This window comes from Musca domestica, unplaced genomic scaffold, assembly GCF_030504385.1.
Source record: "Musca domestica strain aabys unplaced genomic scaffold, Musca_domestica.polishedcontigs.V.1.1 16, whole genome shotgun sequence".
Lineage (NCBI taxonomy): Eukaryota > Metazoa > Arthropoda > Insecta > Diptera > Muscidae > Musca > Musca domestica.
The window spans coordinates 16826028-16843074 of NW_026712219.1; the positions used below are offsets into that span (position 1 = coordinate 16826028).

The window sequence follows — 17047 nt, forward strand, 5'->3', positions numbered from 1 at the left end:
ATCTTAAGAATACCGAGTGCTTATACGACGACGTGGGCCTCCATAGGCATATTTTGTCATAAGTTATTACAATAATTTAAATGTGAAACTTGAACAAAAATCTGTTTATAATGTAGTTAAAATCATTAAAATACCGAATATGGGGGGGGGGGGGTACCGTTATATGGGGGCTATTCGAAAACGTGGACCTGCACAGACAATTTTCTGGCATGGACTGAAGTATCCATTACGAACTTCACATGCGAATTTTGAAACAATCCCGATAAATAATGTCGCTTAAATCATCAAAATACCGAAAATCGGGGGGTACCCTTATATGGGGGCTATACGAAGACGTGGACCTACATGGCTCATTTTTTGACTTAGGATTTAGTATCCATTACGAACTTCAAATAACAAATTTGAAACAATTCCGGTGAATAATGTCGCTAAATTCATTAAAATACCGAATATCGGGAGGTACCGTTATATGGAGGCTATATGAAGACGTGGACTTGCACAGACAATTTTCTGTCTTAGGATGTAGTATCCATTTCGAACTTTAAATACCAAATTTAAAACAATTCCGGTGAAAAATGTCGCTAAAATCAGTAAAATACTGAATATCGGGAGGTACCGTTATATGGGGGCTATATGAAAACGTGGAACTACATGGCCCATTTACGAACTTAACCTGCCTACTGGAAAACTAAACATGTGTGCAAAATTTAAGCCATCTATCTCAATTCATTCGAAAGATAGCGTGATTACAACAGACAGACAGACAGACAGACGGACAGACAGACGGACAGACAGACAGACAGACGGACATAGCTAAATCGTCTTAGAATTTTACGCTGATCAAGAATATATATACTTTGTTGGGTCTGACATGAGTATTTCGAGGAGTTACAAACGGAATGACAAAGTTAATATACCCTCCATAGAATGGTGGAGGGTATAAAAATGTTTTGTTATTTTTCCTTCTAAAAGTTTCATTTCGGTTGCAAAAGGTTTCATTTAATCTGAAAATGCTATACATAGAATGTGTATATCTGCCGGTAAACCGACGTACTAACTTGTTATTTTTAATTCCATCCCTTATTACCTCTTTCTTTTAATTCAAAACACTTTATGTTTTTTATAAGTAAAATCATAAAAATTATTTATTTTTATTTGTAATATTTGTTGTTTACAGTGGGTGTTTTTTTTTTCATCTCTTTAATATTTATATATAACACACATATATACATATTTATATATGTATTTTTTGTTTGCGATTTTAAGTAAATTCGTTACTTAAATTTAAATAATTGTTTGTTTAATAATGAGCATAGAAAAATATCGATTTCTATAGTTAAACAAAATTTGACAAAAATTAAAAAGCATTTTAAGAATATTATGGTTGGTGGAACATAAATCTCTAAATAAAAATTAAAGTTAAAAAGATAACTAAACAAAAAAACTTATATAATATCTTTCATATAAGATGGTTGTTCTTCTTTGAAATAACGAAAGGGAGTTTTAAAAATAATTATAATAAACTAAGTTAAGTGATTTTCTTGGATTAGACGCCTTAAGATTAAGGGGGGTTTTAGAAACTATGGCTAAAAAATTGTTTTGTTTTAGTTTTTGTTTTTTATAAAGTAAACTGAGGTAGCATTCTTCTTCTCCATCGCTTTTTCTTACTCTTCTTAAGATCTATCTACATTTGTGATATATAATTTTTATTTTAATTTTTTTTTTCATTTGTGACAGTTTTTTTTATTTTGTAACAAATTGTTTTTATTTTACAAAAACTTAAAATTTAATTGAGTTTTAGTTTTGTAAAAAATACTGTCTTGGCACATGTTTATAGCAATTTATTTCTTTTTTTTCTTCTTTGTATAAATTAACGAAATCTCTTTTTCTTTTTTGAGGGAAAATAATTTTCGAAATGATGGCAATTAAAAAAAAAGATTTTTTTTATTTCTTTCAAAAGGAATGTGCTTTTTTGCAAGTATTTTTTGTGGGTTTTGTTTAAAATTAAAACTAACGATTTCTTAAATAATGTTTGAATAAGAATAAAATATTATTAATAGAAAAAAAGAAGATTTTTTTTACAATAAAACGAGCGCAGCTCTGGATTTAAAGTAAAGAACTTAAATTACAATAAAACTGCCAAAGAAGAATTATAACTAGGTTTTAGTTTTACGTCTAAAATAGAATAACACAATTTAACAATTATTAAACGCCTGCAGGGGAGCGTTATTCCCCCAAGCGTTTTAACAACGAAGCACAGGAATCTCTGGAAGCGAAAACAAGTCGTAAATCTTGTTAGACAGAGTTATGTGCTCAAACGTTTACTGGCATATTCTTGGAGTTTTTGCAGGGCCAGTGTCTTGTTGATCTCCACCAAATCGCGCGAGTATTTGGCAGCTTGTAATTGCACTTCGAGTATGCGCATGCGCATCATGTGTTCCTTGCATTGCATGTCCATGAAGGCCCGCAGTTCAGGGGAACTATCCCCATGGAGCTTGGAAGAAGAACTCAGGGAGCCCGTTGAGGTGGTGGCCAAATTCAAACAACTGCCACTGGTATTTTGTTGGGTATCACTCAAGTCCAAATCACCGGCCACAGAGCCTCCGGAACCATTATTTCCTGAGTTACTAATACCCGAGGTACATGGCCTTTTGGCTGGCGGTGATTGATTGTCCATGTCACGATCCTGCTGATTTTGGGCTGCCTGGTGTTGGGCCTGTTGCTGGGCTTGTTGGTGTTGTTGATGGGCAGCAGCTGCAAAATTGGTCTGCAAAGCTGCTGCAGCAGCGGCCGCTGCCGAGGGAAATTGTCCAGTACGCAGGGCATTCAAGGCTTCCAGGGTAGCGGAAATGTTGTTCATATTGAAACCAGGTTGGAATCCGGACAAATCACTGCCACCCTGGGCCATAAAGGCAGCTGGGTTTGGTACACCATGATCTCCACCATTTGTGGACAAATTTGTGGGGCTGTGTCTGCCGGATGAGTGATCCATATCATGTTGTATTTGTGAGTTCTGCTGCTGATGCTGCTGTTGTTGGGGTGAAGTGGCACTTAAACGTTCACCATTGGCCATCATGTGGGAATAGCTTTCGTTTAATGTCTCATCCTTGATATCAATGTCACACAAATCCTGGGGCGGGGTACGACTGCTACTTTTGTGGAAAAAAATCGGAGAAATTAGCAACTTCCTAAGACCCCTGGAGGCTTTGAAAATACTTACTCATCCATATCATGATCCTCAGGATTTTGTTCAGCATCCTCACGATATTCAAAATCTTCTTCCAATGCCAGCGGTATTTTGGAGTAATCAATGCCATCTAGGGCCTCGGACTTGCAGGCCTTTTTGGCCTCTTGCATGAATTCCCATACTTCAAAGGTAAAGGGTGAGGGCTTTTTGCGATCAGCCACCTCGGGGCCGAAACGGGCCAAGCGATTATTGTAATCCAATATTTCATTGCGGGTGCAGGCTGCAAATAAAGTGAATCGAAGTTAATAAACTGTATTTTCCCTCTCCCTCTCTCTCCACACTACTCACCTTTCATTCGACGCCATTGCTCCTTTAAACGATTGCACGTACGATCTGTGCCAAATTGATTTGAAAATTTCTGATGTATTATTTTCCATGCCTTGTTCTTAACTGCCGTCAAGCCGGCATCCAAACGTTTATTCTCTATGATGCGCATATCCTTGCGACATAGATCCAGGAGAAATTTCTTCTCCTGATGATTCCAGTTTTGGGTACGTTCACGTTTCTTGTACATATTCATGGTGGGACTGTTCAGATATTGTTGCATTTCTGGAAAATAGAAAAATATTTATTAGGAAATATATTTAATATTGAAAATTGAAATTGGAAGTGTATTATACACTACCCTTAATTAATTTCATATCATTGCAAAAATTAATAAAATTATAAATGGGAAAATTCTGAGCTTTCATGTTTTTAATTGTTTTCATGATTTTCTGCTGCCTATTTAGAAGTCAATACTAACTAGATGGGAAATTTAAAATTAGTCAAGCAACCGTCTCAGTGTTTATTTGAGAAGAAAAAAGCCAAAACTTCAATTCAAATTAAAAATAACAGACGTCAGAGAAATGAAAATGTCTCTTAAAATAAAAAGCTACTAAACTCCATGTTTTTAGATAGGGCGCCATCTACACTCTAACTAACTCTAATCTTTGTCTTTGTGTTTGGACAAGGTTGTCTACATTTTCTTCGCGCCATCTATATGTCAATAATGTTACGTTAATATCCAATAAATTATTATTATGGAGAGTTCTTTCAGAATTCGGTCAGAAGAAATTAAATTAGTAGTACTGATTTGTATGGAGTATTGATTTGTTATTCTAGCTTTAGAAAAAAGTTAAATAAATTTCCTTAGCGCCATTTAAACGTCGATCGTACTACAGTTTGATTTCATTTAAACTATGATGGGCAAGCAGCACGGTAGCAGGAAAATTGTTCTCGGTTTCGTACCTTTTCAGGACGAGTTTCAAAAAAAAAAAAAAAAAAAAAAAACGTAGTTTTAAGTCACATCTTCACTCAAATGGTGATTTCCCGCTAAGGTTTCCTGATTTAATGTCAGTGCCATCTTAGGGTCGGTAATGCCATATTCATTTCCGGAATGTTAATGTACAAACGATGTACTGCACAGTTTGACATACAGTAACATATGTAATGGAAAATTTTGTGAGTTTCGATATAAGTTTCCAAAAATTCTATCCAACACCTTCGGTCCAATGGTATTCCTTAATACTAAACTCCATATTCTTAGATAGGGTGCCATCTACACATCGATAGTGCTACATTAAACTCCGCTATGTCATTAGGATACATTTGCTTAGTTCATAAGTTTTTTAGTTTACTTAAGGTTCTGTCTTTTTATGACAAAATAATGTAACTTTCAAGGCTCTAAACTTTTTTACTCGAAAATATGATCGAATTTTTAAAATATGGTTGGATTTGAAGACCTGCTATCTAGTTTTGATATTAGATCTGGGTTTTCGTTCCCGCACTTCTTGCAAAAATTAGTTATCACATATCAAATTTCACTAGGCTTTACCACAAAAAGTCGGAGAACAAAGCTTTTACTTCAAATTTTAGAATTCAGATTTTCAAGAAAACGGTTAGTTAGCAGAATAATAATAGGTGGTGTTACAATCTAAAGGGCAATAATTTATTTTTCCTAAGATAAAATCCTAATACGAGTTTCTTAAACTTGAAAGGTCTCCTGCTAATTTTTGCAAGACTTCTAACCCATTATTTTCCACTAGAAAATTATTTCTTTAATCCAAGCTTCAAAGTTAATTTTCGATTGCCTAATGTCAAAATGAAGATGGCGTTCGGTATAACAAATTGTACTAAGTCAAAGAACTGCCTCCACATTTTAAACCCTGCCAGAATGAATGTTTTAAAGCTCTGTCCTTTTCCGCAAGTACTTTTCTTTGGCATTTACAGAAATAAGTTTTTTTTTTCGAAAAAATGATTACCAATCAAAACATATACCAAAATATCGGCATTAAGATGGCGCTCGCTGGAACTTTTGGAACAATACCAAATATGTCTTTTCCGCATTTCAAACCCATCCAAGTTTCTAAAAAATGTATCTGGTTTTATCTACATTTCCCACCAAAAATTAAGCTCGTAGTTCCTTAAAAAATTCAAACATATTTAAAGACCCCGCCTAAGGTGATGCTAAACGATTTAGAATACTAAATAACTTATTTTCATTCCGGAATTCATTTCTATTTTCTTTCGCCTAAAATAATAATCCTTGGTACGTAATTCTCGAATAGTAGTTGCCCATTAGCCGGATATCAGTATGGGGATCTATTTAAATATTTCAGCCCCCTAAAATGTGCGCCTAAAAGCATGCATGCACCAATTTATATTTCTTAAGATTACTAATCTTTTTCATGGCATAGATGACGTTCTTTATGAAATATTTTTAATACATTTAGAAACATTTTAAGAATGAATTTACAAAAATTACGACTCCTTGACCTCGATTGTGACTATCATATAAAATTTCAGATTTTAGCCACATATTAACCACCTTTTTTTCTAAATTTCTACACAAAGACCTTATAAGGTTTTATGTCTTTGACGAAAGTTTGCTTCTCAACTTATTTTTCTCATACAATAATCGGCACGTCCAATGTCTATAGATGGCGCTCCCTATTATTTATAATATAATATAATATACAATTATACATATTTTTACCTTTCTAAATACAACATTTTAAAACATCCCTTGAAAAAAAAATTATAATTGGAAATTTAATTTTAGTAATATTATATAATAATTAATAAGATTTTATGTAAGATTATTAAACGTTCTTCAGATGTCAATAGACGTCGCTCCTAATAATTTAACTTTTATATAAATTTCAAACCAATTTAGAGAGAGTTTTTAAAAATGGCAAGCCATTTCGTTCCTTGTCTTCAGTAGTAACCCTATCAGAAAATTTTAGATTTTAGCCATTTATCGATTTTTTTTAATTTCCTCTTGAAGACAATTTAAGTTTTAAGCTTTATAAAATTTATTTTTAGAGAACATTGATTCCTTGTTTACTCACCTCCTTTAATGTCAACTCCTTCCAATAAGCTGTGATTTGTGTTTTGCCAATTGGCAGCAGCCAATTTGACAAATGCCTCCAGATCGGTGGCAGAATATTGTTTATTGACCTGTAATAAAATTGAAAAAAAAAAAAACAAAATTAATTACCATGACATTCAAAAGTTTAAATATATTTTTTATAAAAAATTTAACGATAAATAAACAAAATAAAAATCAATACTTATAAACCAAAAAAGAAAAAACTCATTTATTGTAATTAATACCCAGTATCAAGAAGCTGAAGAATGAAACAAAAAACCCAAAACGAAATTATTTAAAATTCAGCAAGTGTTTGAGGATTGGGTGAAAAAATTCTCAAACTCGCAGACATACACACTCACCCATCGCCACCACCAAAGGCATTGGCTTAAAACAAAAGATGTTATGGCGGATTTCAATATTTAGTATATATGAATATATATTTTTTTATGCGATGGGGTTTTAAAATTGTTTTGTTTTTTTTTTTCGTAATGGTGGTGGCGGATAAATAAACCCCATTGAAATTTACACAAAATTTGCGTATAATCGAAAAAAATGGATTTTTAAAATGTTATACCCTCCTTTCGTTAACAGAGTTTATACTTATCATAATAATAATAAAAATAAGTGAGTGTCTGAGAGGGAGAGAAAAAAATATTTAACATTAAAAAATAATAATCATAAAATTTTTTTAAGCAAAACAATGACCCATAAAATCTTGAGAAGTAAACAGCAAGCGAATGAACTTTATTTTGGCGTTTTGCTGACTGGCAAGGATGAGGATAATCATAACAATAAAATAAGAGGCAAATGATTTTTGTTTTACTTTTTGGAATAAATTCAATTAAAGCAAAAGAGAAAAAAAACTGAATAACAAAATGACAACCCTCTAATGGAGCTGTCAAAATGATGTCGATTCCACTTTTTTATTTCAAAAAATTTTGTGGAATATTTTTTTTTACATTCTTAAGTGTGTGTGTGTGTTTGTGTGCAACCAACACCACCGATTTTTAATTTTTAATATTTCTACAAGGGGTGTAGAATCTCAAAAAGGAAGTTGAATAAGTGTTAAAACTAATTATTAATAACACATTTGTAATTCACTTCCCATTTGCTTGGGCACACACGCACATACACACACCCGCTGCCCGTTTAATATGTGCCAACACGTACGATTTAAATGCGTCATTAAAATTGGAAATTCACCCCAAACTTAGTGGAAATAAAATGCATTTTATTACCATTCCCCCCAAGCCCCAGTAACCTTCTTTTCTCTCTCTCTCTCTCGAATTGTTCCACGAAAAAATGTCTCAGTTTTACTTGTTATTTTTATTTAATCTGTAAGAAAGGTATTATTAATTCATGCAACAACAACAACAACAAATAGTTGTTTTTTATGTAGTGTTTATTTGTTAAATCAAACGATAATACTTTTATTTTCATAAATATCACGTACAACGATATTTTTTATAGTTTTCATATTAAATGAAAACTACGTAGTGCAAAGAAGGGACAAGTTTGAGTTGAAGCGGGAGGAAACGGACTTAACTGCAGTTGTGGATTCTTATAATTTTATCTTAAATTTCAATTATTTTTGTACAAAGTGAAACGCGTAAAATCATGAGAACATTTACCAAAAGGATTAAAAAAAAAAAAAAAAAAAAAACAAGTAAAAAAGCCGGGCCGAACTTTGAATACGCTCTACCATTTGGTACAAAATTGGCAATCTTCAAAAAAATAAAATGTGTTAAAAATGTTGGTAAAATTTAAAAAAAAATATGTATGAATGTAGGATCTACACAACGACGACGACCTGCGAAACACGAAAAAAATTTGTTTATAAATTAGCTAAAATCATCAAAATATCGAATATAGGGAGGTACCATGGGGGTTATAAAACGTGGACCTGCACAGACAATTTTCTGACATAAACTGTAGAATCTGTTACTAACTTCAAATGCGAAATTTGAAACAATTCCGGTAAATAATGTCGCTAAAATCATCAAAATACCGAATATCGGGGGGTACCGTTATATGGGGACTATACGAAGACGTGGACCTGCACAGACAATTTTCTGCCATGGGCTGTAGTATTCATTACGAACTTCAAATACCAAAATTGAAATAGTTCCGGTAAATAATGTCACCAAAATCATCAAAATACCGAATATCGGGGCGTACCGTTATATGGGGGCTATACGAAGACGTAGACCTACATGGCTCATTTTCTGTCTTAGGCTGTAGTATCCATTACGAACTTCAAATACCAAATTTGAAGCAATTCCGGTAAATAATCTCGCTAAAATCATCAAAATACCGAATATCGGGAGGTACAGTTATATGGGGGCTATACGAAGACTTGGACCTACATGGCCCATTTTCAATACAAAAAGTCCTGCAGATATATTACACATTTGAGTAAATTTTTATCAACTTACTTCATTTCGCTCTGAAGCTAGAGTGATTTCCACAGAGGGATAGATGGACGGACATTGCTAAATCGACATAGAATTTTATGCTGACCAAAAATATATATAATTTGTAGAATGACAAACTTAATATACCCTCCATACTATGGTGGAGGGTATAATAATTTTATGACGATATATTTCCATGAAAAAAAAAATATATAATATTCAGCCAAATCAACTGGGAAAGATGGATAAGTCAATAGCGTGAGAGCGGGGTGAGCTAAATAAATCCGTTTAAAGGCCCTCAGAATGTTATAGAAATTTTTTGTGAGTTTCTGAGACCTAAAAATTGTTTATAGAAACGTTTTCGTGGAACTCAGGGGGCTTGAAAATATTATAGAGAAACAAAACATTGACAACCTTTTTCGTGGTATCCTGAGGACTTGTATACAAAATCTTTCGTGGGCTTTTGGGACCTACAATATTTTATACAAAAAAAATGTTAATGTGCCTATGGGCCGCAAAAGAATTTACAATTTATAGATTTCAATTTATAGATTTCAGATGACTTTGTAGAAAGTTTTTCATAAACCTTCGAGGTCTACACGGTTTTATAAAATTTTTTTTCCCGCGGACCCTGTGATTTTCACAATATTATATCGATTTTTGTAAGGGTATGTGAGGCCATAGAAATTATATAGACAATTTTTAGTTGGAAGCTTACAAACTTTGGTATAACCTCGGGTGGGACTCTGAAGTGTACAAAATGTTATAGAAAAAATTTTCCTGATCCCCTGAGACTAACAAAAATATCCTTGTTTTATGAGGCCCACATAATTATCTAAAAATTATAATAATAAAAAAACAATAAAAAATGCTTTAAACATACAGAATTTCAAAGAAAATTTCTAAAGGCTTTGAAAATGTAACATTTTTAATTTTTGTTTTTTTTTTTTTCATAAAGATTTTAAAACAAAATAAATTAGAAAGCAAAATAGTATATTAATATTAATATAAATATATATAAATTAATATAAATTATAATAATTATATATATTAATATAAATATTATATTAATATTTTTTTTCAATTATTTTTTTAATAAATATTTTGGCACTTAAAAATTTTCCCACTTTCACATAATTTATTGATTGACAATTAGGAATTTTTATATATAAATTATAAAAATTCCTAATTGTTCAAACGCATTAAAATATGGTATAATTAAAAAATTCTTTAAATTAATGTTCACTCCATTAACAAGGCGTCCTCAAAGCGAACCCAACGAACAAATGTTATTTGTCGAAATAAAACATTTTGTAACACCATTAATTTATAATGAATCTGAATAAGCACTTTTGGCCTGGAAGCGATTTCTTCTGGGTGTCTTTTCCTTTCATTTCAAAACAAAACAGCAAATCAATATGGTTTTCCTCCCGCCTGCCAATTGTCCTATTTATTCTCAACATTAGAACATATCATATTCTTGTTAATTTTATTTAAAATGAAAACACAAGTTGTATGTATGTCTGTCTGTATGTGTGTGAATGTTTATAAATTTGTTGGGAACACATTTGTTTTATTATCCCCCTCTCTCGACAAAAAAAAAAAACCGGCAAATGAGTAATTTTTCCTATTGCCTTGTATACATACCACCCCCACTGCTCCTAGCGGTAATCGTATCTTCCCAACTGTTTGTCCACTGGCTCCAGATGGTATTTTTGAAATTGTTATGACCATCAAACACATTATCTGTGTGTCTGTATGTTCGAACGTGTGTATTATTCTGGAGCGTTTTTGATTTGTTGTCTTAAGATGTATTACTCCACTTCAAAAAAAAAAGAACGAAACGAATGATATAGAGAGAAAAGAAAAACGAAAAAAAAAAATAATTTTAGAGAATCAAATTTATTTTTAGTGAAGTGATTATGATTATTTTGATTGCTTAATGTAATTCCTTCCTCCATTCTATGCTTTTTTTTTTCTTCATTTGCTTCCAATGAAATTAACACACCATACTCCGCGCCAGCAAAAATAAATATGTATCCCCAAGATATTATTTTGGTTTTAACTGAAACTTTTTTGGAGGGGGATGGAGATGGTGGGGTTGACTGCCCAAAAACAAATGCAAAAGAAGGTGATAGAGGAAATATGATTTGAATTGAATTGAACTGAAGGGTACAAACAAATGTACACATATATATATGTACATATATATTTATAATGTTCATAAGAAATCACACCATCCAGTTAATGGCATTCGCTAATAACAAAAATCTATAACACCATTGAGACATCTAAATTGAAGTAAAGTGATTTAACAGAGACGTGTTATGAAAAATAATATTAAACGAATCGGGAGGAGTGAGTTGTTAAAAGATATTTCGAAAATAATTTATATTTATTGAGAAAATTATTTTAATTTTAAAAGGGAGTGAATTTAGAAACCATAAACAAGAGAGATTCTAGTCTTTTGAAAACATACATTTCTACATTTTTTGTGAACATAATTCAGAATCTATTCGTACTAGGACTGAAATATTTCATATATATGATGTGGTTTCAGGTGTCGAAATCTTAAATTTATCATAAATGTTAGGTCTTTCAAATCACCCCCAGAGATCGGATTTTGAAACAACTTCGAGGGTCTAGAGTCCAATGATGATTTTTTTGTAATCTTTCTAACCGACGGAGAGGGCACTGGGCCGCCAAACTGATTGATGGATTGTTTCAAATATGTTTACTCTCTACGATGTTAGTTACATCGTTTGTAATACATCGAAATACTTGTTTCGGACACACAGAGTTATATTACTGATCGGAGTAAAATTCCAAACCAATTTAACCATTTTCGTTATAATGTCACAAAAACAAGAGGACTTGAGAAATGTTGTACACCTGAAATGCAAATATGCTTAACTACATCTACATGTCGATAGTCAGAATTCCATCTCAAAAAGACTGAAGTGGACAAAATATAACTACTTATTTCGTGCGACCTTATTAACACAATGGTTTGGCTAAGTGTATTTGTTTTTCGAATTTTTCCCACCGTCTAATTTCATTTCATGAATTAGCACAAATGTGCGGTTTTAAATCCGCTACTCTATCCCACTAAATCCCATAAAATATACCAGACCAGTATCCTCCTGAAAGTTTGCTAATCAATTTAATTTTATTGGATATCTAATCAGCAATCCAAAATCAACGTTCAGATGGCGCTCTGCGCAAGTGTTCATTCAGTACGGAGGAGGTTCCTTAAATAGAAGAATTTACATTTTTGCAAAAAGTTACTAAAAACACTTTCCTTTACTCGAAAAAGTAAAAAAAAACATACAACCAACGATAAGGGAGCATCAACATATATGTGTTACTCTTCAGTTAATTTGAGCAAGAGAAATGTATCTCTTATGCTTAAGTGCCTATTTGAAAAAGCTCAAAAACGAGTAACCAAAATGTATGATTTAAAGCGCCATCTATACCCCAAGATATACAGGGTGAGAGGAAAAACTGCAACAAAGTCAGAAGCCATATTTTTTATTTTATTTTTTTTAATTTTATTGAATGAAAGCAAAAAATGTCGGAAATAGCATCAAATTTTAGAATAAGTTTAGATTTGGTTGAATTGGTCACTTTTGGCACGAATTATGGCCTTCAAACGGCCAATGAAACCGTCACATGCTGCTGCATGTTGCTCTGCGGTATTTAACCCATTCCCGGCGAAGCGCTTGCTTGAGGTGATCGACACTTTGGTATTTTTTAGCGCCAACCTTGTTTTCCAAACTACTCCAGATACAATACTCCAAGCGAGGAACCTCATTTTGTAACTATTCTTGGGTGGCGCGTCTGAGTGCGATGGTGCTCAGTTCTGTTGGAATGTCCAAGGTCTGCAGCCAAACTGTTTGCGTGCCCAAGGCTTTAATACACGCTCCAGAATATTTTCGCGATAATATTCTTCATTTATTCTGATGCCACGGTCGATTTATACGAGCGGAGAGCGACCATCGGCTGTTATGGCGGTCCACACCATCACCATGGCCGGCGCTTGAGTTCTGGTGGCCAACCTAAAGTGCACATTTTAAGCTGACCTCTTTGGCAAGTAAACACGATCGTTTTCTTTGTTTACAAACTGCAGGACAACGAATGTCTTCTCATCGGAGAACACCAAATTCTTCAGTTCACCACTTAAGGCCAAGCAAAGCAACTCTTTAGCTTTTTTGGGTCTATTTCCTTTCTGTTACGGTGTAAGCTCTTTACACCGTATCAGTATCAGCATTACAGTAACGAGCGGTGGTACGAGACACAAAAGATTTATTCACATTTAAATACTGAAATGCTCTAACGATAGCCGCTTGTGGTTCTCCAGCCAAATATAAAGAAATCAAACTATCACGCTTGAATTCTATCACGAATAACTTTTTTTGTGGAAAGTTCTCACCAAAATGCTTTTGTACGCTTGTAAACAATATAATGAGTCGTCACTGGAATAATATTAGCAGCTGTCGGATGAGTGGCTTAGAAATTACAGTAGTCTGAAGTTGGTTGCAGTTTTTTCATCTCAACCTGTATGTTAATAAATATAATACACATTAAAGCGCTTCGTTTTAGATTAAAAGTTCTAGGGAGCGTCTAAAAGTATGCTATAAATTATGTGCTGATTGTTGTGGCAAATGTTACTTCACATATGACTCCAACACAATGTGTAATCAGGGGCTGAATTCTTGTTCTATGAAAATATGAAATGAAAAATATTTCCTTCATAAAATTTTTCATTTTTCAAAGTTTTCATGTCACATTTTCATAGAACAAGAATTGAGGCCCAGTTCGTTAATATTGGACAAGTGAAGAATGTCTTAATTTATTTCTTATATTTCTATGATAAATTTCAAAAATTGTAACCTTTTACCTATTTAGAAAAACTAATATGGTATTATGGTATGGTATATATATATTTTTTTTCAATTTTTTTTTTCATTTCACCTCAATATATTTTTAAGTTCTCTGAGTATGTAGAGCAAAACCAATATATTACACACATCTGATCTGGCTTATTCTTCATTAAATTTTACACACACATAAACACTACGATAAAGCTTGGTTTATTGACCTTAATTATTTTACATTATGGCCAATGTAAAACATGTTTCTTCCATAAGATTTTTTTTTTATTAAACGCGATTTGGCGATACAAAATAATAGTTTGTCTTGTTTTCTTACGCTTCTCTTCTTTGAGAACCAAGTAAAACGCCTACATAAAACACAGGCCAAGAGATTTTTCGAAGAGAAGAAATCATTGTTATTAGTTAAAAAGATAGATACAAGATATATGGATGGATGGCAAAAATCTATAAACATTCGACGTTGTTGTGGTTGACGACGTCCTCAAAGAAACCGAGAATAGATCTATCGGTTATCTTTCTAATGGATCTTAATGTATTTTACTGTCGATGACGATGATGATGATGTGTTTTAGAGCTTAAAGTAATTAAGATTATGAAAAGAATTGAGTATGAGTGATATTGCTATTAATAGCAAAAAATTCAAATAATTTGTTAAATTCGAATATTGAAGCAAACGCCCCCCCACAAAAAGAATGCCATAAAACAGATCATTTGCTGCGTTCAGTCACCATAAGGCACCCCCAAATGGCCCATGTGTCTTCTATTAAACAGCAAAAAAAAAATAATGTGTTTTAGTAGTATTTAATTTTATTCTATGTTTTTTTTTAATTCTAATTCCTTTGTCGTCTTTTTTGAGAAAATTTCATTAATGTTATAAAAATGGCATAGAAAAATACCACCATGCCTGCCTGCCTTGCAATGATATAATACAGGCGGTACTCTTAGTAGCTGGCATGTGGCATGGTGGCGTGGTGGGGTGTGGGGATACATTATTATCCACATCAAATTGTGTTTTGATGTCTGTCGGACACATTCAATATTATGTGGAAATGTTCGACTGTTTGTTTTGGTTGTTTATCGAACATATTGAACATATCTTCAAGTATTAAATCTGCCATAAACGATCTTAATTGTGACACCACAATAAACGATGCCATTCTCTGGCAATTGGTCGCGTCTGGTCGATCGGTCTCTCGGGCCAGTAAACCAAATATATATCACCACCATCAAACACATTTATCTCCCTCTTAGTATTTCAGAGTTTCATTTCCATCTGTTGCTCTCATCGATCTCTTTAACATTTTTCCTCTCCATATTTATATCGATTTATTTGTTTTTTGAAATCAAAAAAAAATTCTTTTGAAGTTTAGCGAATCGCAATTGTTTATGTAGAGCTGTTTTGAAAATACATATTTTCTTTAGTTGTTGTATTTGTTTTATGTATGTATGTATGTATGCAGGCATGCATGTGGGTTAGCTTGTATTATTGGCGCCTCAAAAATAATTTATTTTTCCAAATCAATTTTGAAAATCAAATAAATTTAAATTTTTAATTTGTTTCAATTGTTGTTTTTTTCCTCGCCGAGACTTGTGTGTGGTAATGGCTATTGACAATAAATCTTAAATAATTATGTTTCAAATGAAAAAAAAAACCTAAATATTGGATATAGTATATTTTCCAAGAATATCTGCAGATCTTTCAAGAGATGTTGATGGTAAACCCAATATTAATGGTCGCCAGGTCAAAAAAGAATTAATTTAAGATTTTGAAAATTTCCATTAGAACCAATGGTCACACAAAATTGCGATATAAAGGTCAGGCTACACATCATGTTAGATTCAGGTGTAAATTAACTTTTTCCGAATCGTTCGCATTTTATAGCATACTTTTTGGCGCTCACATGAATTCAAAGAACATTTGATACCCTCCACCATAATATTAACAATTTTTTACAATTTTTAACAAATCAGTTAGACACCCATTAGAAGCTGCAAATACTAAATTTCTGAAAATTCTGTTGATAAAAATGGGGAAAGCCTTCAGAATACCGAAAATAGGGTGGTACTGTTGAAAGGGAGTTATATCACAATGTGGACCAGAATTTTTCTGTTTTTTTGAAAGGTGGTTAGGAACACGTAACAACCTCCAAATACCAAATTCCAGACAATTCCGTTAAAAAATGTGCCGAAAATCGTCGAAATGCCTAAAATGAGGAGGTACCTTAAATAGTGGCTATACCACAATGTGGACCTATACAAATTGTTTTTTTTCCAAAAGGGGGTCCCTTCCTTGCAGACAATTCCGTTGAAAAATATGCTAAATACGTCAAAATGCTTAAAATGATGGCGTGCTGTTTTAAGGGGTCTATACGTAAAAGTTGGCCGATATAGCCCATCTTCGAACTTGATCTTAGATCTTCAGACCCAAAACGCATGTGTACGAAATTTCAGCACTCTATATTTCTTTCAGAAGATAGCGTGATTACAACAGACAGGCGGACATAGTCTGAATTGATTACTTCGATGAGTTACAAACGGAATGACAATATAACAATCCGCTCTACTACCCTTGAATATTCTGCATTCTCTCTACTTTTTGAATCTTCATTTGGAATGAAGTTGGAAATTTTCAAAAAACTAAAATAGCTTGTGAGCTGAACATATCACAATATTCCATTCGGCAAATATAAAAAAATGAGCTCGGGGTAAAACCACTGAAATTCCAAAAAATGCAGGAACTTACACCGCAAGAAAGAAAGAAAATAGACTCAAAAGAGCTAAAGAGTTGCTTCGCTTGTCCAAAAGTGGTGAACTGCCGAATATGGTTTTGTAAACAAACAAAGTGATCGTGTTTACATGCCTAAGAGGTCAGCGGAAAATGTGCACCTTCGGTTAGCCACAGAACTCAAACGCCGGCCATGGTGATGGTGTGGGCCGCCATAACAGTCGATGGTCGCTCTCTGCTCGTATTAATCGACATCTGAATAAATGCCGAATAATATCGCGAAAATATTCTGGAGGGTGTATTAAAGCCTTGGAGATTCCAACAGGACTCAGCACAATCGCACTCAGCACGCGCCACCATAGAATGGTTACAAAATGGGGTTCTTCGCTTCATTTCCAGCGCACAGTGGTC

The 17047-nt window shown here is 33.2% G+C and overlaps 1 protein-coding gene across 2 annotated transcripts in view; it reads right to left on the bottom strand.

The window, feature by feature from the left end:
* Positions 1-1110: 1110 nt before the first annotated feature.
* Positions 1111-17047, bottom strand: part of LOC101891515 (uncharacterized) — a 69852-nt gene continuing 53915 nt past the window's right edge. Inside the window, exons 2-5 of one of the 2 annotated variants that reach the window (XM_005179042.4) lie at positions 6580-6688; positions 3536-3796; positions 3221-3467; positions 1111-3152 (exon numbers count right to left, since the gene is read on the bottom strand). In XM_005179042.4, coding sequence (XP_005179099.1) covers positions 2306-3152; positions 3221-3467; positions 3536-3796; positions 6580-6688 — 1464 coding nt within the window. In that variant the 3' untranslated portion in view covers positions 1111-2305. The remainder of the gene's footprint in view (positions 3153-3220; positions 3468-3535; positions 3797-6579; positions 6689-17047) is intronic. The other variant, XM_005179043.4, reaches the window with a different exon arrangement.